General features: G+C 36.5%; 1 protein-coding gene across 7 annotated transcripts in view; it reads right to left on the bottom strand.

Annotated features, from left to right (window-relative positions):
* Cobll1 (cordon-bleu WH2 repeat protein like 1) overlaps nt 1-2,048 on the bottom strand; it is a 148,844-nt gene extending 146,796 nt beyond the window's left edge. For all 7 annotated transcript variants that reach the window (XR_011709114.1, XM_071619117.1, XM_071619120.1 and 4 more), the window contains exon 1: nt 1,727-2,048. Coding sequence is in view for 6 of the 7 variants with exons in the window: in XM_071619117.1 (XP_071475218.1) it covers nt 1,727-1,794 (68 nt within the window). In the remaining variant the exon portion in view is untranslated. The remainder of the gene's footprint in view (nt 1-1,726) is intronic.
* Between the last annotated feature and the right edge of the window lie 24,833 nt (nt 2,049-26,881).

Here is a 26,881-nt window from a genome sequence, read left to right as displayed (position 1 = left end):
GAGAGGAGGTAAGAACTACATGTACATTCTTTTAAAGCAAAGAACTTGGTTGAAACTTTAAAGTCTGAAAAGCAAAACTGGAATTATCTTACTATACCTGTCGCTTTCCCTTCATCACAGACCCATCTGAACCCATGCAAAATGTCACTGATTTATGAACATATGAGGGTATTTTGTGTACATTTTAAAAAAAAGTAGCTTAACCTAATCCATTTCCACGTACAACAATGCAATTCTGTCTTATTTCGTGGTGCCCAAATTCAGTATTCTGAAACCTGATGCAAAAATCTGCCCATTTATTTAGAGATCTTGCTTTCATGCTAAGTTTATGATTGTATCTCTTTTTTCATATATCCTAATGTTAGAATAAATGAATATCTTTCATATATTCCATTCTAATCAATGGAAAAGCTAGGGAAAAGAGAGAAATGGAAGTCAACAGCAACAGGGCTATTTGCATGGGGAGAAGGTAGCAATTTGAAGGAAAATGAAATAATTCATACACTACATGTTTCCTCTACGTAAGCATTACACTAAATATCTTTTATATTAGTCATGTTGCTTTGAGACTTTTCCATGTTTCCTGCAGACAACTGCCAATGTTCGAATGGTCTCTGATGAATAAACATGCTGTGACTTGCTTCTAAGGAAACGTCTGTCTGTCATGTTCCAGGGAAAAATGACTTCTTCCCTCTTAAATCAGGGGGGGATAAAACAAGGCACAATTCTCATTCATTAGTAACGAAGTTGATTTTCCCCTCAACTTTTCTATTTCTGTCATGTTTGTATCCTCTGTAGGGCATTCGTGCATTCAGATAAACCAAGAAAGAAAAGAAACTGAGATGAGGGAACACTTGTAGGAAAAAGTTACACTTTAGCAATGGGGATTCCCACTTCAGAAGCTCAACCAGAACACGTTTCGCCTTAACTATTTACCAAGACCAAGGTTATTTTTCAGGTTCTCATCTCTTGCAGAACTACCTGTTCTCATTACTGTTTACCCAAACGCTTAGCAGGGTGATTATTAGCATATTTGGCAGGAAGACATGCTTCATTTAATATTAACTCACCATGTGACAGCCCCTTCCCCTCCAATCTTTCCTCAAACACGTGAGGATAAAAAGAAAAGTATAGTTGTTTGCAATCTGACTTTGCGCTTGGCTTTGGCATCAGCAATTGGCCAAAGGCACACACACCCCCAATCAGAGGCAAGCACCCCGCCCGCTCCCGGAACTGTCATGCTGGCTGACAGCTGGCACATCTTCCAGTTGCCCTCCACTTGCTTTCAGAAAGACCCTTCCTTACAGTCACCTTGACATGGTCGCCTGCCTCTGCCTCGGTCTCAGTCCTTGGCCAAGGAAACTTTTTTTTTTTTTTTTTCCTTCCCAGGGCTCACAGGTATCGTCCACTGCTGCTCCAAAACCCCAACAAGGGGCCCTTTGTTACAATATTTTCTCCCGGACTCCTCACCCAATTCCTGGCATTCAGCTGGCCTTCCGCAACCCAGGACAACCCCAGTAAGAAGTAATCAAAAACTACCCAAACCACCACCTCGGGCGGCCTCCGAAAAGGCAGGGAGGAAGCAGCCTCCCTGGCCGCGTGTAGAATGGCCAGTGAGTCAGGCCGATGGCAGGGCAGCGAGTTGCCAGCCAGGTAAACCGGTGAGGCCTCGCTGCCCTGGTCCTCGCCCTCCAGGGTGAGCGGTGGCGCGACGTTCGGGGCTTACCCAGCCGGAGCGGCGAGCGGCGTGGGCGCCGCGGGGGCGTCCTGAGCACAGGGGGGTTGGCTGTCCATCGCCTTGCGGGGTGCTGCGCGGGCTCCAGCTCTGAGGCGGCGCGTCACTGCTGGGGTGGGAGAGGCCGGCCGGTCAGGGCGGGACGCGCGCCTTCCCAGGCCGGAGCGGGGCTGGCCAACTGTCAAGAGCCCGCCCGACCCACTTCAGCCCGGGGCGGGCCCGCCTCCCGGGTACGCTTCCACCTGCGGGACCAGGTTCCCAGCCCGCAGGCGCCACCGCAATCCCCACCGATTCTAGCGGCCGCCGAAGCCGGAGGCCAATACGGCAGGAGGCGGCGCTGCAGCCCCCGCCCCGTGGGGTTTACTGGGTAGCCATTTGGCGCCTGTCGTGGAGGAAGAGGAGCTGCCCAGGCTGGAAAAGAAGCGGGGCCAGGCGCATAGGCACCGCCGCCACGCCGGCAACGGAGCCCGGGCTGCTCCGGCAGAGTTTGCACAAACAAAACGCCCAGGGAAAACTTTTCCCGAAGAAAAGTTGGGAGGGCTAATCTTTCTTTTCCCACCCAGGGCTCCTACTTTCTTTTCAAAGGAGACAGTGGCTCGCCTGTTCTCTCTAGCAGCTTCCTCTCCTACTCTTCCCTCCCCCGGCCCGCGCGCTTGAAGCTTGGCTCTCAAGCCAGGACTTGAATGGAGGGCAAAGCTGCAGCGTCTCCGAGGCTCAGCCCAGCGCGGGCCGGGCCGGGCCGCGTCCCGCCTCCCACTGCACCGAGGGCGGGAAGCCAGGCGTTCGTGGAGCGCTACGGAGCCTCACCCCAATTCGACTCACTCACCCTGCCCCATGTCCCTGCCCTGAGTCCGGGAACTCGCAACCTTCTCCGCCGCACCGCCTCCCAGAAGTGAGGAACAGGTCGGCGGCATCGGAGCGAGGGAGGCAGCGAGCCGGAGAGAGGAACGGGGCGGGAGTGTGCACCGAGCGAGTTGGAATTTCCTTCCCCCAGGGCTTCAGGGTTTTGGGGGTACTGCTGGGGAAGCCAAACGGAAAGGAAGCTCCGATGCGGAGCGTTCCCATTCCCACCGCTAGGGCGTCGCTTCAGAAAGCCTGGCGCGCCCAAGCTTAACAGGTGGGGAGAAAGGGAAGGTACCTGCACTTGGAGAACCCCAGAGCGATCGCTGCGGAAGTACAGAAAGCAACTCGCAGAACAGGGCCTGCAGCTTAACCTCCCTGAAGTCTGACCTTCGACATCCAGTATTTGGGAGTGGGGGTGGGATGGGCGGGGGTGTTACCTCTGTGTTACTATTGTGTTAAAACACCTGTGACACTGTGATCTTTCTAATCCTGGTAGGTTTAACTTTGCCTAGTCTTCCGAAGCATATTTTTGTTTTGATTTAAACCTGTAACAGCTGTGACGTGAGGACTGAACATTATTTGGTGTCAATCTATAAACTAAGAGTCGGATGATAGATTTCATTCATCTCTTGTTAAGTTTTACAGGAGTAAAGGAATCATGTAGACACAGCTGTGTGCCCACATTGCATGCTCTTTGGATGATTCTTTGCACCTGACAAAACAGGTATATTTGCATATCATTTATATACTCTCAGTGCCAGTTGTTTTCAGGTGTAAGTCATTTTGATGGGTCCAAAAGCTTGCTTTCAGAAAATAATGTGAAACTAAGAAATTAACTGGAAGCTACAATTTTAAAAATAAAACTATTTGGAATGAAGTGTTGGAGAAACCCTCTATGAAGGAACATCCAGAAGGGGACCTCTGCTGTAATATTATATCAATTAACAAATCTATTAGCCACTTCACCCTGATAGGATAACAAGAAGTACAGTTATGAAAATTTAAATTGATCCGTGTTAAACTGATATTTAGGACCCATGCTTGATGAAATGCCTCTTTAGCATTTTATCCATTGTAGCAACCAAAAATGTTGCTGAAATTAAAATTCTAAGTGCTACCTAGTAATATGTCCTATGTCTATAATAAGCAACCTTAGTATGTTTCCAGTGCATAATATAGTTTAGTTCACACTTGCATATGAAATGAAAATAAAGTGACATTTAAACTACAGTATTGGAATCTTATCACCAAAAGTTGCTTTTAAATATTGTGACTAGTATCAAAGAAATTCATTTAAATGCCTCTGGATTTTAGACTTAAACAATAGCTCAGATTAAACCATTTCATGAATCATTTCATGCTCTAAATGACTAGATTTTACAGTTGCTTGCACAGACAATGATACACATATTGAGTAATAGTGAAACTAATTAATGTGTATCACTCTCAATCATAAGATCAAGATTAGAACATTAATTACTTTTAATCATAATTTATGACCTACTAGTAATATTATGGACCCCATTAGGCTAATCTTAAACATAAAATATTTCTGTAACATTTCATAACTGCTAAAAGTATTTTCCATGCCATTTTCCTGTCCTCCTTCTTGTCCTAGGCTTAGGGAAGGATTATACCCTCTACCCCACTGAAGTTAGAGATGACTGTGTGACTTTCTTTGGTTTCCTGGTGAAGTCACTGAAGAATCAGTTCTCATGTCTTGATACTCTGTCCCCTGCTGCTGCAATGTGGAAGTATATTTTAAGATGGAGGTTGGACAAGACTGAAGGACACTGGAATGCTAAAACTACTGCCCCGAATACAGCTGCCAGAAGAGTTCTAGAACATACAACAGGATCTGCATAAGCAATACTAAATTTACACATGGTTAAGTCACTGAAATTTTGACAATTTTCAGAACGAAGACTAGACTTGATGCTTTCATTTGGTACTAATCTAACTCATAGTCTGATGGTTGCACAGTTTATTAGCAAAACCATAATCAACATTGTGAGCTTTTATACATAGTGGTGGAAAACTTCCCCTTCCCAATTATTACTTCTTGTTATATAGAACTGTTTCAAAATTCTACACGTTGTGAGGATTTTTTTTATCAATCTCCCTGACTGGAAATCTCCCCTTCCCCTCTCCATCCACTCATTTTTAGTGCTTACGTCAAGTATTGTCACCTAAGGAAGACTTTTCTGATTTCCCTTCCCTTTTTCTTGAACCCCCCCCATTAGAATATTCGGTATAGCAAGGCCCCATGACACTTTGTTTCAGGTACTCTTCCACACCGTAGCAGAATTAAAAGGGTTTGAACTTAAGGGGCCATGTCTTATCCCTGTCTTCTGATAGCCTAGCCCAGAACATAGGAGGCACTTTAAATGAATGAAGAAATGAAGGAATTCCTTAGGATTTCACTCAGCTGACTCCTAAGATGTACTTAAATCAGGGAAACACTTTTCAGCACAAAGGGGCTATCAATCATTTAAAATGGAACAGATGGAAGGTGAGTTTGCCTACTGGGGAGAGAAGACTTATTCTCCATAAGATTAGTTGATGGAGTTAATCCAAAATCATGAAATAGAAATAAATTCCATTAAAATATATATATAAAAATATGATATTTTATTATATATATATAAATTTTATAATCTAGGTTGAAGAGTCCAGCTCTATAGAAATAAAATAAGTTCACATTCTTAATAAAGAAGTGGACAGACTCTGGTTAAAGTGGGCAATGCAGAAATTCTTGGAAAAATAAAATTAGGATTTGAATAAATATTTTTGTAAATTACTAGAAGAAAATTTTAATGTTCATTTTAAGTCTTTTTTATTCAGCTATAAGTGCTGCTGGAAAAAATGTATTTAAAATTGAAAAACTGTACTTCAGAGGTGATTAATATCTTCCTATGTAATTCACCTTTGCCTCTGAAGAGCCTAAAGGAAGTGACTGTTTTATGTATTTCTGTGTTGTGTGCATGTGTATGATTTTATATTGCAAAATCAGAGAGGTTGAGTAACAGTGATCAGTGGATTTGGGTTTTTCTTTTTTTTGCAGTACTCAGGATTGAACCCCAGGGTACTTTACCACTGAGCTGCATCCCCAGCCCTTTTTACATTTTATTTTGAGACAGGATCTCTCTAAATTGCTAAGGGTCTCATTAAGTTGCTGAGCAGGCCTTGAACTTTTGATCCTCCTGCCTCAGACTCTCAAGTTTGTTGGAATTACAGATGGGTCCCACCGTGCCCAGCATCAGTAGTGTTCAGTTTTAATGAAAATTTTACTTCAGGCTTTGTATCTCATAGATACTACTTAATCTCAGGCTAGCATGTATTAAAGGATGGTCTTTATAAGTTAAATTGATAAAAATGGAGTGAACATGAAGTTCAAGAATATACACACAATAGTTTATTATAATATCATGTTTGTATAGTGTTTTTATAATTTACGGAGTACTCTGTATCGATTAAAACATAGAAAGTGTTGTTACAATTCAGTGTCACCTATACAAATGCTCTATGAAAGACCTTTTTAATCCAAGTGCCAAAAGCCATTTTCTTTGGCTTCCAGGAATCCTGGGCCAGATCACTTAATCACTACTCTGGGCTCATCTTCTTTCCCTTCCCTTCTTATTCCTATTTATAATCTCATTTTAATGCCTTTCCCCTAAAACCGTACAATTATTTAATAAGTGAGGACAAATAAGTTCAACAAATATAATTGTTGAAATATTCTAGTTTTTTAAATACAAAATAGCTATTAAGAAAGATTATCAATGGTTTCATTGAAAAACATTTTTCCTTTTTTACATTGAAGACAGAAATATACAAAGAGAAATAGGAAATAGCATTGATAGTTGTAAAATGACCATATATCTAGTGTAATGTCCAGTGCACATAATTATAATACAAACTTATACACTGAAATTACTTCAAGAACAACTGTTAATTAAAATTTTAGAGGCAAATAAAATAACTGAAGACTATGTTGTTTATGTAATTTTTAATAACTATAATTATAGTCATTTTTACCCTCATGACAGCTATCAAAATATGTAATAAATGACATACTCAGATGAAGTGGTAATGATGCAGCTATTTATATTATCAAGTTTTTAGTGTATGACTGCTTCATAGTATTTTCAGCCACAAGTATGGTTTTGGATAGTAATTGAGAATAGAGAATATTTTTATATAATGATTTTTATATTGTTACACAGAAGAAAAAGAAGTCATTTGGCTACTATATTCTTAAAATATAAGCAAATCTCTTATTCTTCTCTGAAGTTTAATATTTTCTTATATCAAAGTTTGAAGAGAATATTAATATTTTTAATAAAAATGTAAATTAGACTGTTTATGATCCTGTTTGAAATTATAAGTGTATTATGCATTTTCTCTTTGGGGGGTCATTTTCAAGCAAACATTTTAGAAATTAAAAGTACCAAAATATATATGCTTTAGTCAATTTTAATGATATTTTTTAACTTGTCAGATTTTATATTTGAAAACACAGAAAATCATTTTACATTTTCCTAAAATAGAATTTCCAAGCAGTGTATATATTCATGAATTAAAATTTTATTTCAATAAAAGAAGTATTGAAGTGTAACACCTGCTACATCTAAAATCGGGCTAGGAGGAAAAAAGGTGGTAAGATATTGCCTCTGCTGTGTCTCTACATATTGCTATGGAACAGTGGGGCTAATCAGTACTATTTTTGTAGCTCTCCATTAATATCTAAAGAAAATTGGTCAACAATCACTTTAAGGTCCTCTACCTCTCTTCAAAAAGATAAATGTAAACATTTACAAAATCCTAATTATCAAAAGAATAAATGCCTGATTTTAGTATGCTGCTAATAAATAGCAGTGTATTTCTATATTATCATATATAATTCTAGGCAAAGACTTTGAACATGAACACATTCCGGGACAGAGATGAAACCTGTAGAAACATGCTTAGGCCTGCAGACATGCAAAGCATGTAGTACTATGGACCTGCAAGGAAGACAGAGTTTTCAAAGCAATTCAGATTTCCAACTCAGATCCTGATATACAACACCGAGTTGTCTAAAACCTACATTCTTATTCCCTGTTTAGGGTATCTTTTTGCCTAAATGAATTTCTTTTCTGAATTCTATATTTGTTGCTGAGTGGCAATAATTTTCTTATGCATCAAAAGTAAATAAACCTTTTTATTACATTAGTGTATCAGTTTTGTTAAAAGTACCCTGATGATTTAAAATTTATATACCATTCAAATATGGGTAATTTTGTGTTTTTTGTTTGTTTTGTTTTTGTCGTTGTTGTTGTTACTAGGAATCTAACACAGGAGCAATGTACCTCTGTACTATATTCTTAACCCTTTTAATTTTTAAATTTTGAGACAGGGTTTCACTAAGTTGCTTAGGACCTGGCTAAATTGCTGAGGCTGGCCTTGAACTTGAAATCCTCCTGTCTCAGCCTCCAGAGTTGCAGGGATTAGAGGTGTGTTGCACCGTGCCCAGTTCTTTTTTTCTTAAAAAAATTAATAAAACTAAGGGGAAAATGTCAATTTTTGTCTATTTCATTTGATATAGTTAACAAAAATTAGGCGTTGTATTTTGATATTACCTATTAAATTCTTACTATAACTGGTAGTCCCATTTCTCCCTTTATGAGTCTTTTTTCCCCTAAATATGGAATTCTTATTTTTTCATGCAAAAAAAAAAAAATTTAACAAACACAGAATATGATAAACCCCCATCCATCACCTAGCTTTGGGAACATAAAACATAATACTGTATCTAGTATTTCTATTTTGTCCCTAGGTAAAATCCCTTGGTAAAAATCTTGCTTGTCAGTGTCTCTCTGTCTTGAAATGTACAACTTTGAACTAGGCTGCCACTGATCAGGATTTCCAGGCATGAAAAGTAACAAGTCTCAGCACATTTTATCCTAGCAAGGCTCCCTACCCCCACCTAATTATCCAGCCTCCTGGGAGGCTGAGCGTGCCTGTGGTTAACTAGGCACCACACTGGTTATAAGCTCAGGCACTGGAGCTACATAGATCTGGGTTAACATCTCTGGCTTTGCCACTCACTTTCTGGGTGATATAGGAAAGTTTGTTCTTGGCAAAGAAAAGTGCCCAGTGAGGATAGAATAGGGGTTCAGTAAGGGTACTGAAGGCACTTTTTTTTTTTTTTTTTTTTTAAGGAATTTTACCAAAGACATCATGCTGTGCCTTGGTTAAGATTGAGTCTGTAGAACAGAAAACTGCACCCAGCTGAATGCTACAGTTTCTTTCTCTATGATGACTCAACTGTGGAATATTCAATTTTCTTATCACGATAATGAGCTTAGAAATAACTTATGATCTCTCAGTTCTTTATTTTTTTCTTCATCTATGTTGAGTAATCAAGTTCATGGATTTAAAATGTATTAAATTCATATATAGAGAGAGAGCCTAATAATAACAAGACGTCATGTTGCATAGTACTTTCACAGACTGAGTCTAATTTGAGACTTTTAAAAGCCTGCAAAGATATTCATATATTTATCATATCATTCTGAAAACTGAACTAAGTGACATGCCCCAAATGCTGTTACTACAGTTGAAGTTTCTTAAGGTTTTTACTTTTTATTTTGCAATAGCATTATAGTTACCTTGCTGTAAACATGGCACCTTAAAAATGTTAACCCATACCAAACAAAAATTATTATGTAAATGACATGCTGAATATCTTTTCTGATCTCTGAATTTTATGACACCTTCAAAAGTACTAGCTACCTGAATCTGCCTTGTCCCAAAGGACTCACTTCAGTCTGGGGGAAACTTCAGGGATATGAATGTATTAAGTTTCACCAAATGAATGTGAAAATCAGGCACAGTAGCCTATGCCTGTTATCCCATGGACACTGAAGGCTCAGGTAGGAGTATCACAAGTTTGAGGCCAGCCTCAGCAACTTAGACCCTTTCTCAAAACTAAAAAAAAAAAAAAAAAAAAAATAGAAAACAGCTGGGATTCTCACTCTGTGCCCCCCAACTCCCACTACCCAAAAGAAAATGGAATATGAAGAGCAGGGAAGTAAAACAGAGGGAAAAAATTCAGGGTTGATCAGAAATTCAGATGTATTCTGGAGTGGAACTCAGGGCCTTAACTATATCATAAAACAAAGGTGCCCTACAATGTAAAGTTTCCTTATTAATTGTTTATGTTCTATTGTGGGGTCACAGAACCACCAAAAACATTCTAAAAACTATAGAATGTTACAGGCTAGATTTAAATCAGATTCCTCTGTATTTATATTAAGGACCATTCTGTGAGGGATTTGCAGTTGAAATAACTATATATTTCTCTCCACTAACAAGATAAAAGGAATCTACTTGGAAACATCAAAGGCAACCAGACAAGGAAAATAGCTCATAAAATATTTTTTTTGGAAATTTGATAGTATAAAAGAACATATGGCCAGAAGTCAACCTAGCATGTAGAAATTATTGATTTTTAGTATACATGCGCTATATATTTTTTTAATGTAGCATTAGTTTTTAGCTATTTTGCCATGGTGACTGCGGAAGAAGAGGAAAGACGTGTTCGAAAAGCAGAAAAGATGGCATGATAAACTTACTGGAATTCAGGTCTTTCTTTTTCAATTAAACTCATCCAGTAATTGGGAAAAGTCATACCTATTTTATAAGGTTGTTGAGAAATTAAATGAGATAATAGAGTTAACAGACATGGCAGAATATCTAGCACATGAGGACACCCAGAGCTCTGGAAAGGGTCTAAGTCTTCAGATAATGAGGTACTAGAAAAAATTATGCATATCACTGTTGACCTGAGTATTTTCTTTGGGGTTTATAGTGTTTATCAGGTATCACGAGATACGTAGCAAGAAAAAATTTACTTAGAGGAAAGGGAGCAGGGGAAGGGAAGAAGGAGGAAGGGGAAATACTGGGGAATAATATTGGCTAAATTTTATGTTATATTGTATGCAGTACAAATATGTAACAATGAATCCCACCAGTATGTAAAACTATTGCGCATCAATTAAAAAGAAAAAGAAAGCAAAACAAACTAAAAATAAATGAAGTTACTTGAGTTAGGCGATTTTACTGTTTCATCATTTTTATATGATTGAATATTTTCAGGAGATACTGTGTATGTTTTAGGAATAGTAATGTATATTTTCTTGATTTTTATAATTTTCTGTGGTCTTAATTGAAGTGGAAAATTTTGGTCAGCAAGAAATAAATATGCTCATACAGAGTTCTGAGAATGTACTAAGTAAATATATTTCTACAGAGAAAATGGGATTAAGATGTTCCTTCTGTGATAAACAAAAAATATAAAATCATGTCAACTTTCACCTCTGAATTCCTTGACTTTACAAGGATTATCTGTGATAATCATTGACCTTTTATTTGGAATGCTACTAAAATAGAATTTACATCTGGCAGATATAAGACCACTTTTCTCTCTATGTATTTGATTTGGAGTAAGTATTGCCTTCTCACTTCAGGCGTGATTCTTAGGCATGTTATAAATTTTGCAATCTGTCAGTGCCATAGAACACATTGAGCTGTAGCTAACGCTATTTCAACACCCAAGAGCTGCCTTCCAATTCTTTCTGAAATATCTCACTTTTTTTTTTTTTTGTAACAATGTCAGAGAAAGTAGAGGAATTTAAGAAGTTGATGGAACATACTCCTGGTGGTTTTGGAACACAACCCTTCCATTTGTGAGTTCTGTGCTTCAGTTGACATTGGTTATAGATGTCTAGCAAAAAAACAATAAATTACCTAAGTCATTTCAGCATTAGCACATCTTTTAAATTTCAGTGTCAAGTCAATCCAGTGAAACTAAGCATTCTGCAGTGATCATATTTGATTAGTGGAAATTTATAATTTTATATCTGATAGAAAAATTTCAAGTTCTTTTTTTCATCAATAAGATGGTGTTACTATAGTATGATAATCTGTTTTTCAAGGTTTGAATGACAAGTATAGCAAATTATCATGCTCTACAAAAATAGTCTAACAGAAGTCATGCAATATTAAATCTAAGACTTTACAAATCATGAGCTTAAACTATCCATTATATTTATCAGAAAACTGAGGCTTATAATAGTATTGAGAGATTTAATAAATAAAAATATAGGATGTCCAGTTCATTTGAATTTCAGACAAAAGATAGAAAATGATTTGGTATAAGTAAATATTGCAAGGGAAATGCCTCTGTCAAAAATTTACCCATTGTTGACCCCAGCAGAGCAGTGTATGCCTACAGTCCCAGCTACTGGGGAGACTGAGGCAAGGAAGATGACAAGTTCAAGGCCAACGTGGGTAACTTAACAAGACCCTCTCTCAAAATAAAAAATAAATAAATAAAAAGATTTAGAGATATAGCTCAGAGTTAGAGCACCCCTGGGTTCAAGCTCTAGTACCAAATAAATAAATAAATAAATAAAAATAAAAAATTATTCACCATTTATCTGAAGTTCAAATTTAAGTGGGTATCTTGTATTTTGTCTCTCAAGCCAACCTGTACAAGTATCATAATTTGTTTCATCTGCTTATTTGTTTTAATCCTCTTGTTGTACACTAGATATCTAGACTGACTTGTCCTACATAATTGTACCTTTATACACATTGACCCAACCCCCACCCCTACCATGTGTCCTTGGTAACCTACATGCTATTTTTTCCCTATGTATTTGCTAATTTTTTAAAATAGGAAAAATAACACAAAATATTTATTTTACACCTAAGCCATGTAGGTATTAGACTTCATGTTTTGTATTTAAGATTCCACATGTAAGTGAGAGCATGCAATATTTTTCTTTCTATATCTGACTTTTGCACTTAGCATAACATCTTCTAGGTTTACAATTTTCCAATTGGTAGGAAATCTTTGAGGCTGAATTAATATTCCTTTGTGGAATTATTATATTCATTAATATAATAATTATTATATTATACTTAGGTTGTTCCTGCTTCTTGGCAATTGTAAACAGTGCTACAATGATGTCGGACTGCAGATATATTTACCAGGTGGTGATTTCATCTCTTTCAGATGTATTCCCTAAAGACAGATCACTGGGTCATCTGGTATTTCTATTTGTAATTTTTTTAGGAGCCTCCATACTGTTTTCCACATTAACTGTACCAGTCTTCATTCCCATCAGCAGTGTGCAAGGGTTCTTTTTCTCTGTACCCAGACCACTGCTTGCTATTTCTTGAAGGAAGCTATCCCAACAATTGTACAACAGTATCTTGTGGTTTTGATTTGTATTGTTTTCTTGATATTAGTGATGTTGAGTACATTTTCATATACCTGTTGACCATTTACATGTCTTCTCTGGGGAAATGTCTATTCAGGTCCTTTGCATATTTTTCAGTTTATTTGGCTTTCTTTCTTCTTTTATCTTTTTCCTTATATTTTTTACATGACCTCCTTATATATTTAGGCTTTTAACTCTATATATGGTTTGCAAATTTTTCCCCCAAATGTAGGCTATCTTTTGTTGCTTCCTATGCTGTGCGGAAGCTTTTTAGTTTAGTGTAGTCACATTTGTTTATTTTATTTATTTATTTTTTTGGCTTGTGCTTTTGATGTTCCATCCAAAAAATACCATTGCCAAGACCAAAGAGAAAGAACCTTGCCCCCATGTTTTCTTCTGGGAATTTTACAGTTTCAGGTCTTTAGGGGTATGATAATTCTTTTCAAAGGGCATAAGCCTAATTATGTACCAGTGAACAAACAAAAACTGAAAATTGCATCATTTACAGGTCACTTATACAATATATTATGTTACATAGTAAAAAAAAAAAGAGGAACTTTTTCTATACAGTAGAAAAATAAACATATTTCATAATCACACTTCAGTAAGAAACTAAAAGTAATCTAACTAATTAAATGGAAAATTTTGAATTCATTGCCTCTAGTTACCATTCTCTAAATTACTTTTTTTCTCCATATGAAAGATACTCTAATGTACTCAATTGGTAATTATTATTATTCAAGGCCTCTATTCCTCAAGACATGTTTTTTGAATACTTCTTCTCAATAATTAAAGTTATTTTAAGTGTAGTAAAGAGTCGGGATTGTAACTCAGTAGCAGAGCACATATTCAGTACATGTGAAGTCTTGCATTCAATCTCTGACAGGACACATGTGCACATATACATATACATAGTAAAATCTCAACTAAGAAAAAAATTAGGATCAAAATCAATCACTTTATAGGGCCTGGGGATATAATGCAGTGGTGGAGAGCTTGCTTACTAAATGCAAGGCCTTGGGTTCCACTGCCAGCAATGCAGCAAGTGAGATATTTTTAAAAAAATCAAATTTAGAACCATCTCATAACTTTTATTCTGATTTATACTTGAAGTTTTAGATTTATATGCACCTTATAATATCCTTTTAGTCACCATAAGCTACCTATTTGTTTGTTTGTTGTACTAGGAATTGAACCCTGGGCCTTGTACATGCTAGGCAAACACTACTACTGAGATACATCCCCAGTTCTTTTTATTTTGCTTTGAGACAGGGTCTTTCTAAATTTCCTAGGCTGGTCTCCAACTTATGCATCCTCTTTCCTCAGCCTTCTGAGTAGCTGGGATTCTAGGTATGTGCCAGCTTGTATTCATTTTTGTGTGTAACCTAAAAGCAAATCTAAGACTTTAGCACTGAAGCGTGAGTATATTAGCCACCCTCAGTCACAGAGATGGAAACAGAGATTTCCCTTTAAGGGGTTTTCTGGAAACCAAGAAGGGAGATGGGGGGCTTTGAATTAGCCTGACCTAATGAGGTCACCTTGACCCAAAGTTCTTAGCTTCTCCATTTCTCTTTAAGTATACTTATCTTTTCATTCTAATTTAATAGAAGTTTCTGAAATCAGCCCCATAAGGTCCATAATAATATACTCTTTTTTTTTTTTTTGTATAAGACATCTGTAATCATCTCACTTTTTTCATTCCAAATCCATTGTCTTATTTTATTCTTATTAATCTTGCTAGAAGTGTGCTGATTTTTAAGACATTTTTTAATAATAAACTTTTCATTTTGTTAGTCTTCATTGCATGGTTTATTTAGAAATTTTGAAATGTAAAGCATTGCTTTTCCCAGTTCTCTAAGAGAAAGTCAAATAGGATTTAGATGATTGTTTTTCAAGCAGGATATAGATGATGACTGCCCTGAATGGGAAGTCGGACCAATAGATACCCTACAAATCAAAAAATCTTTGGTTTTAAGAGTTGTGTTATTTAACAAGATTAGTAGCGATAGCACTCCAATTATAATTTCCTCTTAAAAAGTACTCCTTAGAAATATGAAACAAGAAAATATACTCAAATATAAAAAACTTAAAATTCTATAAAAGTGACTTATTAAATATATAATGTACAGGTGTCATCCAACAATCCATAAAGAAAAAAAATCTCCTACCAATGTTATAGTAATAATAATACATTGGGTATTTCTTATATTTATTTATAAGGTGCTAAAGAGCTATATATATTGTAAGGATGTAATTAATTCTTGCAATCTACTTATAGGGTTACAAGGAGGCATAAATATTCTTCTCTTGAAGATGAACAAAATATAGCTCAAAATTATTACATAATTACCACAAGCACAAACAAATTGGTGGAAGTGCAGTACTTAAGTCCTCACACTTTTGTAGAAAACACAATTAGCTTCTGTTAATACCAAGTACTATTTTTAAATTACTTAAGAAATATAACTATTTTCTAGTTATTTTATATTAATGTTATTAATAACAATAGTATTAGAATCACTATAAAACAATAAACTAGAACTGCATTGGAACATTCTTTAAATATCTCTTTTAAACAATCAATCATCTTGCCAGGCATGGTGGTGACAAAAGTGCTCCTGGATTCAATCCCCAGAACCATAATAAAACCTGGGAATGTAGATCAGTGGTGAAATTTTACCTAGAATTCCCAAAGCTCTGAGTTTAAGCCTAGAAAAACAAAAACAAAAAAAGAAAGAAAGAAGCCATGTCAGAATAACCTCACTACTATTTTTGAAGGTTGTTAGACTTTGAAATGGGTCTCAAGATCAACAATATATTTTTAAATTCTTTAAGAAAGGATAAATGGATAAATCACTTTTTTAAACTGTTCAAACTTCCAGAGCCAATAGGTTGATATAAATTCAAAGGTTTAATCTATCCTTAGTCACTAGTTATATTTAAAAATTTTGCTTAAAGGAATATTTCAAAGATGAATATAGCCAGGTGTGCTTGCACACACTTGTAATCCCAGGAGCTTGGGAGGCTGAGGCAGGAGGATGGCAAGTTCAAAGCAGCCTTAGCAACTTAGTGAGATCCATCTAAAAATAAAAAAGGACTGGAAATGTGGTTCAGGGGTTAAGTGCCCCTGTATTCAATTTCTAGTACCAAACAAAAAACAAAAAAGAAAGAAAGAAAAAAGGAAAAAGAATATAGATAAAATCATGAGTTAATCATGATTAATAATGAATAATCATGATTAATAAACCCTTTCCAATTTTTTTGTACCTGGCTGAGCAATAAAACAACTGGGTATACATGTTAAAAATATTGATTCATAAGCTTCACATACTCTCTAGTCCTGCCCGCCATCTCAAAATATGAGAACCTCTGAGCTAAGCCTTAGTTTAAAAACAACAACAACAAAAAAATATTGCCACTGATTTGTCTCTACTGAGACAGAAATTAGGGAATACACTAGGTGATTATGAGCCTCCTGACTGTAGACAGAACTTCTTAAGGACGTCAGTGTGCCTGGGGCCAAACAGGGTGATTAGGTCCCTCACATGATTACTGAATTGACAATGTAAAAACCAGGGTAAAGGGCTGCCTTCAAGCAGCATGCTGCCTTTCACCAGTGTGGTGAGAAATACTCAGGAGAGCAGTAGCTAACAAATCCTTAAGTGCAGTGAGTGGCTCAGAAAACAAACCCTCAACAAGCTCTGAAAAAAGAAGTCCAGGGGATGCTCTGTTGAGGAGTGAGGTCAGCATAGATGGGAACTTGCATAGATAAAAGCTGTCTAGGCATTTTGTTGTTGTTGTTTGCTTCTTTTGACTTCATTCTTTTTTTTAAAAAAAAATTTATTTGTTCTAATTTGTTATATATGACAGCAGAATGCAATTCAATTCATATCACACATATACAGCACAATTTTTCATGTCTCCAGTTGTACATTTTTGACTCTGAAACCGCATGAGCTAAAGTGCAGTGGTTGAATGATCTTTCAGTTTAAGAGGCAACATAGAGTCTGGTCTAAAGGAGTATTTGTTGTTAGAAAATGGAATGCAATGATGTCAAACTCCAAGGAGTATCCTGAATTAAAGGCTGAAATATGTATATTATACAAAAGACTTGATTCATTTTATAGGGGATAATATTTTAAAATGTGTAGTAAATGAACAAATATTCAGGAGACAGCCTTTAGAGTTTCATATATACCAAAGAAAGGTCAAAAGAGATTGCTGTCTTCCTAAAGCAGGCTTTTTTGGGGGGAAAGTTAAATGAGGCTTTTTTTTTTTTTTTAAGCTCATGTACATTAATGTTTCATAGTGATTAAAGTTCAGAATTATGTAATTTATAGTGAATTTTCATTGCTATTATCTCTTGGTTAAAGTGAAAAGAAAGCACTCTTTAAATTGCCTGATATTAGAAATTAATGTGCTCTATAACATTTTTGCATCTCATCTGTTTGTCTTTACTTTTCTTCATCTCAATGTCTCTTCTGGTTTTGTTGTTTTACCTCTTTTGTCTGGATCACTATTGCTTGTTCTCTAGGCAAAGTACTCCAAAAATGACCCTCAGAGGATACAAAGGATATTAAAAACTAGCCATGTAAACCATGAATATTTTCTCTCTAGAATATGTAATGAGCTTGAGGCAAAGACAGGTAGAATCATGCATATATTAGTTTCAAACTCAAGTTATTCAGACATTTATGATTCCTAGGGGAGAAAATCCTACAGGAAAAAAAGCAAATAAATTTTCATAAAATCTTTAAGATTCCTTCAATATTACTGCCTTGCCATATTTGAAAACGTAGAAAAACAATGGAGAATTTCCATTTAAGAAATCTCCATGTTCAACTAATTTTGCAAGCTGTGACTCCTTAATAGAATTCAGACTTGTCCTTGTTGGCCAGCTCTGTGCTGACACATTGGGGCTGCACTCAGAGAACTGTGATCTAAGGGAAACTCAGATTCAGCACTTGAAAGAGCTGCATGTAGGAACAGAAAGCTCTGATGCAACTGTATACAGTACAAACACAAAAAGAACATTTAATAAGTTGGCTGCTTTGCACTTCACTCTTCAAGCAATCTTCAGGATTCTTTCAATCAGTCTCAAGTTATCTCTGTCTTCTGCAAAGAAATCAAGAAAATAAAAACTTGGTAATAAGAAATAAAAATTTGGTAACTATTATTGCTAGATTCCAGGAACTCTATTGAGTACTTTATAGATGATATTTCATTTAAAAATTATAAAACAAAGTCTTGTTAACATTAGTACCTTGATTTTACTGATGAGAAAATTTATATTCACTATTGTTATATTATATATTTGGTATGTACACCTGTAAATAACAAGTGTACGCCACCAGTATCTTTTTCTTTTACAAATACAAGGCAAAGAAGAACATTATAGTAGGCTCTTACTAGAAGAAGTTGAGAGTTTTTTTGTATAAATCATAGAAGCTGACTCATAGCATTTCACATCAAAGCAAAGAAGGCCATGGCCTACAATAGACAAAGAAAAGATCCTTCACCAAAACTTTTCATTTCTGTTACAAACTCATTCTGGTGTGTTTTCATCAAATGTTCACGATTGCATTTACATTAGACATTTAAATAGAGGAAGCATTGGCCAGATAAAAGAGAAATGACATTTATTCTTTTCCAACTTCTGATTGAGTTAAATATACAATTTAACATATTGCATAATTCTGGGCTTAGTGCCACCAAATAAGTTCCATAGCTGTCCATTTTTTACTGAACATACTCATACTTTTACTATAGTATAACTTCAAAGGTTGTGCAGTGAAATGTTCCACAGTGGCCATTGCATTAATTTATAACCCAAATCACTGATCTGTATTAGAAAAAGGCCTAATCTTTCTCAAGAAGTTCATTGAACTTCTGTTACCAAGATTTGTCTCAAATCCACCAGTCTTGATACTGAACTCACATAATTAAAAGGAATTGTTATTTTAATTTGAACCTCTACTTAAGGTTTTCTTTGTAATACAATAAAAAAACTTTTGGGTACCTTCTTGTCCTTTTGATATTTTTCCCATTAACAAAATATGTAAAATTAATTTTTCCTCTCATAAGTAAAAAGGAACTTCTACTAAAAATATCTAACTCAATAAATATGTACAAATGTTTTTATGTATCAATTGAAAAACAAATTTAAATTTAAAAATATATTTGATGGTTGCTCAACAGTGCTATACACTTAGAGACACTTCTTTAAGAAAGATTATGATAACTTTTCTTTATGTGGTACTGTAGCACACGAGGCATTATCTATTTGAGAAAGCAAAGTTGTTCAAATATTACTTTGTATTTACTGTACAGTTAATAAGTAAGCAAACCTATCTAGCTCCAAGGATTCAGGATAAAAATAAAAATAAAGTTAAGTCAGTGATAAACTCAGGCAGATATTTCTGACCCTCAAGCTTAATACCCTATTTCTTCCAACTTGAACATTTCCCTACACTAAAAGTTTCTTGCTGTGTGCAGGATACATGTGAAAATGAGTCATAGTCACACCAACCCTGATTTGTACCTGCCAATTTATGATTACTGGTATTTAACATAATTATGAAAAATCATGATTCAAAACTAGAAAATTACACAAGGAAAACAGGCCAATTCTGATATGTATCTTGGGTAACCAAGAGAACCAGTCTTTTGTTTGCCTATAAGTTATGTAAATATTTACACCATAAATGGCTCTAACACAACTGAAAGTTAACCCTGGTATAACTTTACCTGTAGTTTGGGATAATAATCTCCCCCATAATAATTATCCACATTGTTTAGTTATTAACTTCTTGCAGGAACAAACTAGAATTCTATTAAGACAAAACAAGGTGCCTACCTCATAGTTAATATATTTTTATTAGCTATATATGTTGTACATGCATACCTGCAACTTCTAGATCCTTTACCTGGCTTAAGGTCAACTTATTTTTCTATGTTATAGCCACAAAGACAGCAAGATGAGGTGCCTTCCAGTTTAGCTATGTCTCTCCTACCTCATGACCATGTAATTATACTATGGTGCATCAAGATGAAATAACTGGCACATCAATGACACAGAAATAGCCAGTGGCACTGGGAACATTTCTCTTAGAGCAGTTGGCTAAATGCTCCTTATGTGTTTCAGTATTTAAAAAAAAAAAAAAAGTTATTTTATAATTTTATAAAAATAAATATAAAATAAGCTTGCTAGCAATGAAGATTAATCCTTCTCACAAATTTAAGCCCCCTTAATGTTGCTGTGCATTGCCTGTAATTCCACACTAGGGCCTTGAGGCAGAAGTATTTACATTGTAGGACACAGAAGGATAAGTCAATTCTGTTCCCTCCAAGAAGCACTACTTCCCATCCTTTTCTCTCTTTGCTTCCCTCCCTCAGTTCAATCTCCTATGGCCGTGAGTTGGGTTGGTGGAAAGTAGAGGCCTAGAATTTTTTCTGTATTGTTCTACAAGGGAGTCCATAGGTGCTCAGTACAATTTCTGAAATTCTTTAATGCAAAGATTCCATTAGTGTGCTTCCTTTCTTCATGGCATGATGCAAGTGTCTTTGGTGCATTTTTTTTCTCTGCTTCTTTCCTCTCATTTTCATCCTATTACAATTATAGGTTAGATCTGAAGGATTTACAGTTCTCAAGTGGGCAAAACACAAAGGAGTTGCTGGTCGAAGTTTACCTGATTATGCAATAGCAAATATTCACTTAAATAGCCTGGTGGAATTTAGAACATGTTACTTCTTTTTATGTTTGTGCCTTTAGTTGTGACATGTTTCCAAATTACAAAGGACAAGTACAGTTGCGATAAAAAATTTCTGTTTCGTAGTCTCAATATTATTTTGAAAAAAAAAAAAAAAAAAAGAATGATCCAGGTAGGTCAGAAGAAGCAAATTCCTCTCTACAACTTAAATATATCAAAATATTAACATCCATAATTTTTGGTATTTGAGTTTTTCCTCTTACTTTTCTCGAGTGATGACATTCTTCTCTTGTATCCTGTGCACAGCCTGCACCACACCATTGCTGTCTGCACATATACTTATCTAGACACCATACTTGTCTGAAGGCATTGTGTCTTAATTCACTTTGTGTAACTGACGGGAATTGCAGAGGGAAAAAGACACATTTCTTTTATTTTTTATGAACCAAATTGGATCTCTTCCAACCTTTCTATCCCACATGGAGGAGAATCCATCATGAGTCAACTCTTGGCTTATCCCTGCACCAGCTCCCACTAGTTGGAGCAGAACACATGGTCTCAGGCAACAAGAAAATTAGGGAAGGGCTCTCCTTGGCTTGCTTTCATCAGTAGTGTTACTGCAGATTCTTTCTGCCCAGGCTCCTGCTGCTATGAAGGACTGTGGCGCCTCAGCATGGGCCAGGAGACAAACTCACAGGTTGTTTCTGTGTATTATCTGATTTCAAAGACTATGCTTCCTCTGGCCTTCCATTCTTGAGTAACTAACACATACCCTCTACCCCCAGGTTCCTGCCACCTAAATAAATTTTACAATTCAAGTTCTTCTCTCAGATTAGGGGCCACAGGGCTTAGACCACTTTCCCACTCCAGCTCAAAGCACCAACATCAGTGCACTCCCCTTTCTTGAATAATTTTATTTAATTCTCTTATGGGCATAACCTTCGAGAGCAAAACAATAGTGTCTCCCCACCTACCTCCAGAAAATCAGAACTGAAAACCAAGGAACCTAGGAGTCTTCCTTAAAAGAAAGGAAAAGCAAATGTGTTTATTTTATTCATGAGCCCTTGTCAGATAAAAAATATAAATTATTTTATTAATAGGGCTAGGGATGTAGCTCAATGGTAGAGCACTTGCATAGCACACATGAAGCTCTGGATTCAATCCCCAGCACTGCAAACTGATATCCTGCCCTATTTTATTTTTAGCACTCCACTAGTGTTTGGCAGATAGTTAAAAAACTTATTTTCAAATTAATGAAAATGTTTTTGCTGACTAAGTTTTTCTCTCATTTTTGGGTCCATTCATAACACTCCTGTATTTTTTCAGTTTTAATCTGCAGTTTAAAGAAGCTTATTTATTTTCATTACTTTGCCCAGCAGCTGTTTTTGATAACTTCCAAAGCTATCAAATTTTTTCCCATTTTCATATCTCTAAGACATATCTTAAATTTTAAATTATGAAAAAATTATGAAGCTTCACAAGTTAAAGTATGTGTTCATGACTATTTTCCTATAACCCATTACCAAGAAGTCATTGTCTTTTGATTAATTAAAGACCTTCAGCTTTTGAAACCAATGTCTTTATTTATCCTTCCCATTATTGACCTTAAATCTGTTATATGTTTGGTTTATATGACCTTGCATGTGATGGCATTGAACAAATAATTACAGCTAAAATTGAGCAAGCATGTATTATTGTAGTAGGGCATACCTCAACAAAACTTTAAAAAAAATTAATTTTAGCAAAGCATATTACCAGCCTCTTTACCTTAGAAGTAGAAATGACTGATCATTGCAGTGGTCACAAAAGATATTTTAGTGTCTTCATTTCCCCAAACCAGGAGATGAAAATATGTTTCCATAGCAACTTAATTCTACTGAAAAAATCTCTTTGTCTCAAATAAGGCCATTTAATAATGTTATCTTGGAAAAATATTCTTACTTGGCTTCTGTGGTAGCATAATGAAGATCTAAGCATCTGTATTTTATGTCTACATGCTTCTATAGTGTACATTTTCCTGCCTCACATCAAAATTCTGTAAGTGTAGAGGCCCTGATTGCTTTTTATGTTGTTTTATCTCTATCACTATGAGTTCGTTAAATGAATGAATTACTGTGAGCGAATGTGATTTTCTAATGCATACAATTTAAGCATTTGAGGCACACTGAAACTTATTTACTCAAAGAATTCTCATTTTCATGCAACCCATAACCTCATTCATGTTTTTAGAGGAACAAAAATAATCTACTGTATGATCTTCCCCCCAAAATATTCTTACTGTACTTTAAAAAGCAACAGTTAAATGTCTGTAACAGAAATACTATATTTGACATTATGTATGGCAATGTGTACCCCTGCTTAGTCATCTCCAGACCCCGGTAACAGAGCAGCTTGCATTTTGAGCACATGCCTGAGATCCCTAGATCTCAGTGTTTCTTCCAACTAGTAGAGAAATACATCACCTCCCTCAAGTCTAAGCCGACTACTAGCCAAGTGTTTCTTTAAAATAAAGAGGCTGTGGCTGGGTCTGGGTTCTTTCCAGAGAGGAAATGGAAAGAGAAAGCTCACCTCTTTCAGATTAGGGAAGTGCCTGGGGAAGACTGTCAAGAGGCAGAAGGAAGTGTTCACCTGTATGTCTTCTCTTAACAATTGGAAATTCCAGAAAGGTAAATGTGTTAGAAACACTCAGGAAAGTAAGAGTCTGAGAACACTGAGGGAAACAGCCTGTGTCCTTAGGCCTCTAGTAGGAGACATTCCAATGTAATGCAGTGGGGTGACCTTGGAGAGTGAATGAATCCAACTTGATGTCCCTGCCTTCACGTAATTTCTTGGCCAGAAGTTTCCAGAGGATGCTGAGAGAGTCTGGCCTAGGGTCAGGATAAAGAGCTGAGCCTATGTGCTTCACTAAGCATCCTGCTGTGTTTCAGTGGTAACAGGGAACAGAGATCAGCCCAGCCCAGCAGGATCCATAGACAGCTCCCATGTGGATCTCTGGTGCCATTTACCCTTTGTTCTCTGAGTTCACACAAGCCCCAACACGCCCAGAGGCCATACTGAAGAGTCAGAAATGAGAAAAACTGAACATGAACCTGAAAAGGATTGAATCATTTAAAAGTGATACATGGATTAGCAAGATTGCTTCACTGCCCTCCTGCCGTGTCACTCACAGGGAGGGAGTTCATGAGGATTAGAATGATTCAGCCAGGCTTCCATTAAGCTCACAGAAGCATCAAACAGAATGTGGTTATTCTTGATAGGGCAGAGAAAGGGATGGTCACCCCTATTTCTTTCAGTTTGGGAAGAAAAAAAGAAAAAGTACCAGATTCTCTTGATTCTGTGCAGATGTTTCCATCCTCACCCTCCTTGTTTATCTGTCCCCTTCCAGCTCTCTTGGCAGTGAACTTGACAGGGTTTTGCTGTAAATTGTGATAGGTTTTTCTGAGAATGCAAGGGTAGATTTTTTGATGCCTTAAATTTTTTTTTTTTTTTTTCTGGAGGGGGAGTAGTGTTATTACTAAAAAACCCTCCAGTGGGGATTATGAACTGAAGTAGATTTCTATACATGTATAAATATGTCAAGATGAATCCAACTACTACAAAGCTCTAAAACAAAACAAAACAATAACAACAAACAAACAAACAAGTAAACCAAAAAACACTCAAACTGGGCATGGTAGTGTACAACTGTACTACCAGCAACTCCAGAGGCTGAGGCAAGAGGAGTGAAAGTTCCAAGCCAGCCTCAGCAATTTAGAGAGACCCTTATCAACTTAGTGAGAGCTTGTCTTAAAATAAAAAGTACTGGGGATACGGCTCAGTGTTAAATTCCCCCTGTGTTTCATTCCAAATACCAGAAGAAGAACAAGAGGAGGAGAAGGAGGAAGTGGAGGAGGAGGAGGAGGAGGAGGAGGAGGAGGAGGAGGAGGAGGAAACACTTTAGCAGTTGCCTGTATCTTACCAGAAAACCAAACCATAAAACCAAAATGCCAGGTTTTTTTCAAGTGTATGAATCATTTCTTTTTCCTTTTTATTCTAAATGCCTTCTAAAGTTATTTTGGTTCTCTTGTATTGATTTCTCTCTCAAAGACAAAAGCCATGACATCTATAGGAACTTTACTAAGACAAAAAGAGAAAGGTGTATCATTACACTTAGTTCTAATTAACTAGAGAAGAAAAAAGTCAATAAAGAAATGGGTGATTTGGCCTAGCACAGTGGCAAATGCCTATAATTCCAGTGACTCAGGGGGCTGAGACAGGAGAAACATAAGTTCAAAACCAGCCTCAGCAACTTAGCAAGGCCCTTAACAAGGCCCAAGCCCTTAGCAACTTAGTGAGAACCTGTCTCAAAATTAAAAAAGAAAAAGGGATGGGGATGTGGCTTGGTTGTCAAGCACTTCTGGGTTCAATCCTTGGTACTAAAAACAAAAAAAAGAAGAAAAAGGGGATGGGGAAAGGGAAGAAGAAAAGTATGAAAATGTAATGAATTTCCTGTAGTGTTTACAGGAAATTAATGTTGATAGCCAAGTGTTCCACAATTTAAGGTGACTGATTTTAATCACATTGTCAAAGGTTAGCTACCTTTTCTAATTTAAAGAAAAAAATCAGTGCAAAAATAATTGGATCTTGAGAATGTGTGCAATATTTGTGCAAAGAGTGGTCTTTTATATAAATTCTAGGATTAAGCATACTGTAATAGTACTTTGGGATACATTTTGTTGAGCCTTTAAGCATCTCTGATATATTATACAATGAAGAAGTCCAATGTCACATGTTCTTTTCCTAGAACATACATTACACTGGGCATGGTCACTTTGTATAATCTCTAACTTGACAGTGAATTATGGACAACAGGATATGGAATAAAAATATAGGATATAAAGTAATGTAATTTCATCAGCTCTATTTGAATCACAATTTATTGTTAATAGGCTACTGAGAACAATTAAGAACATTATCTTTGTCACTGAGAAGCAAACAAGATCGAACAGGGGCTAGAATCTCAATATCCTCTTTAAGGGCACACCCCCAGTGACCTAAATGACCTAACTTCCCTCTCTGAGCCTACCTATCAAAGTCCTCAACATTTCTCAACAGTATCATTAGCTGAAGAGCAAGCCTTTAACACATACATCTTTGTATGTGTTACATCCAAACCACAGCAGTATCAAAATACACAGCTATTTTCAACTACTTGAAAGAGTATCTTCTGTATCTGCAAATCTGATTCATGCACAGACAATAATTTATTGCCTGTTAGTAGCTGTAATAGATGAGAGTATGGTTATGGTCTTGAGACAGTCAGGGACTACTATGGGGGTACAAAAGCCTGGGACAACAAAATAACCTCTGGGTGCAATAAACTATTAGTCCTGTAGTATGGCATGCTGCCTCTTTACCTATGTGCTTTTTTCAACAGACTCATCATGGGACCTTGATAGAGCCACACAAGCAGGATGTTTGCACAAGATGAAATGGCTACCTGGGAAAAATCGAAATAAACTTAGTGTCACTTAATTTCAGACAATTTAAATATCACTGATTTTGGAGGTCACATAGCTAGGCAATGCCTTATGAATTTCCACTAGCTTTGCTGTGGATAACACCTCTGATGTGTGGGTTAGGATGATAAGAGTTGCTTAAGGTACTTTTTGGGAACTCGAAAGTCATGTTTGCTAAAAACACTGACTCTTTTTGTTGTTGTTCACAACAAAACTTTAAAGTTCATTTGAGCAAACAATGATTCATGAAGCAGGCAACTCTAAATCAGAGGTAGTTTGGGGACTCCACCGAGTGAAAGCAAGGAGACAGCTTTTATAATGCAAATAGGGAAGGAAAGCAAAGAAAATGTTTGATTGGTTGTGGTTATGCAGTTGCCCTATTTAGCTTATCCTGTTGGAGAGTCCCTTGTTATAAATAACTGTAAGTTAGTTGATAGATTCTGATTGGATAGCCTTAAGTTTCAGTTTTCATTAATAAAGGCACTTATAAGAAATAGCTCAAGCTAAGTTTTTAACAGTCTCTTTCTTTGGACCTGCAAATGTCTAATAAGTGACTGGAATGTGACTTGTGTCTTCACATTATCTCTATACCTTTGCTGCCTTAACTTTTGGGTGAAGTTCTACTCAGCTCTGCATGTAGACATGGTGATAGCCTACTCAAGCTGGTATGCGTTTTCTTCTATCCTGCCCTTTTTCAGCAGTTATATTAGCCCGAGCACCTAAAGTCTTTCAATCCTACTGGAAGGCCCAGATGGAGCCACATGGCGAGGGTATTTGTACAGGATGATAGCACCAGAGTACAAGTTGACCATGAATTCCCAA

Source organism: Marmota flaviventris, chromosome 11 (genome assembly GCF_047511675.1).
Source record: "Marmota flaviventris isolate mMarFla1 chromosome 11, mMarFla1.hap1, whole genome shotgun sequence".
NCBI lineage: Eukaryota > Metazoa > Chordata > Mammalia > Rodentia > Sciuridae > Marmota > Marmota flaviventris.
Note: the sequence above shows the minus strand (reverse complement) of the source record. Positions and strands in the feature narration are given on the sequence as shown.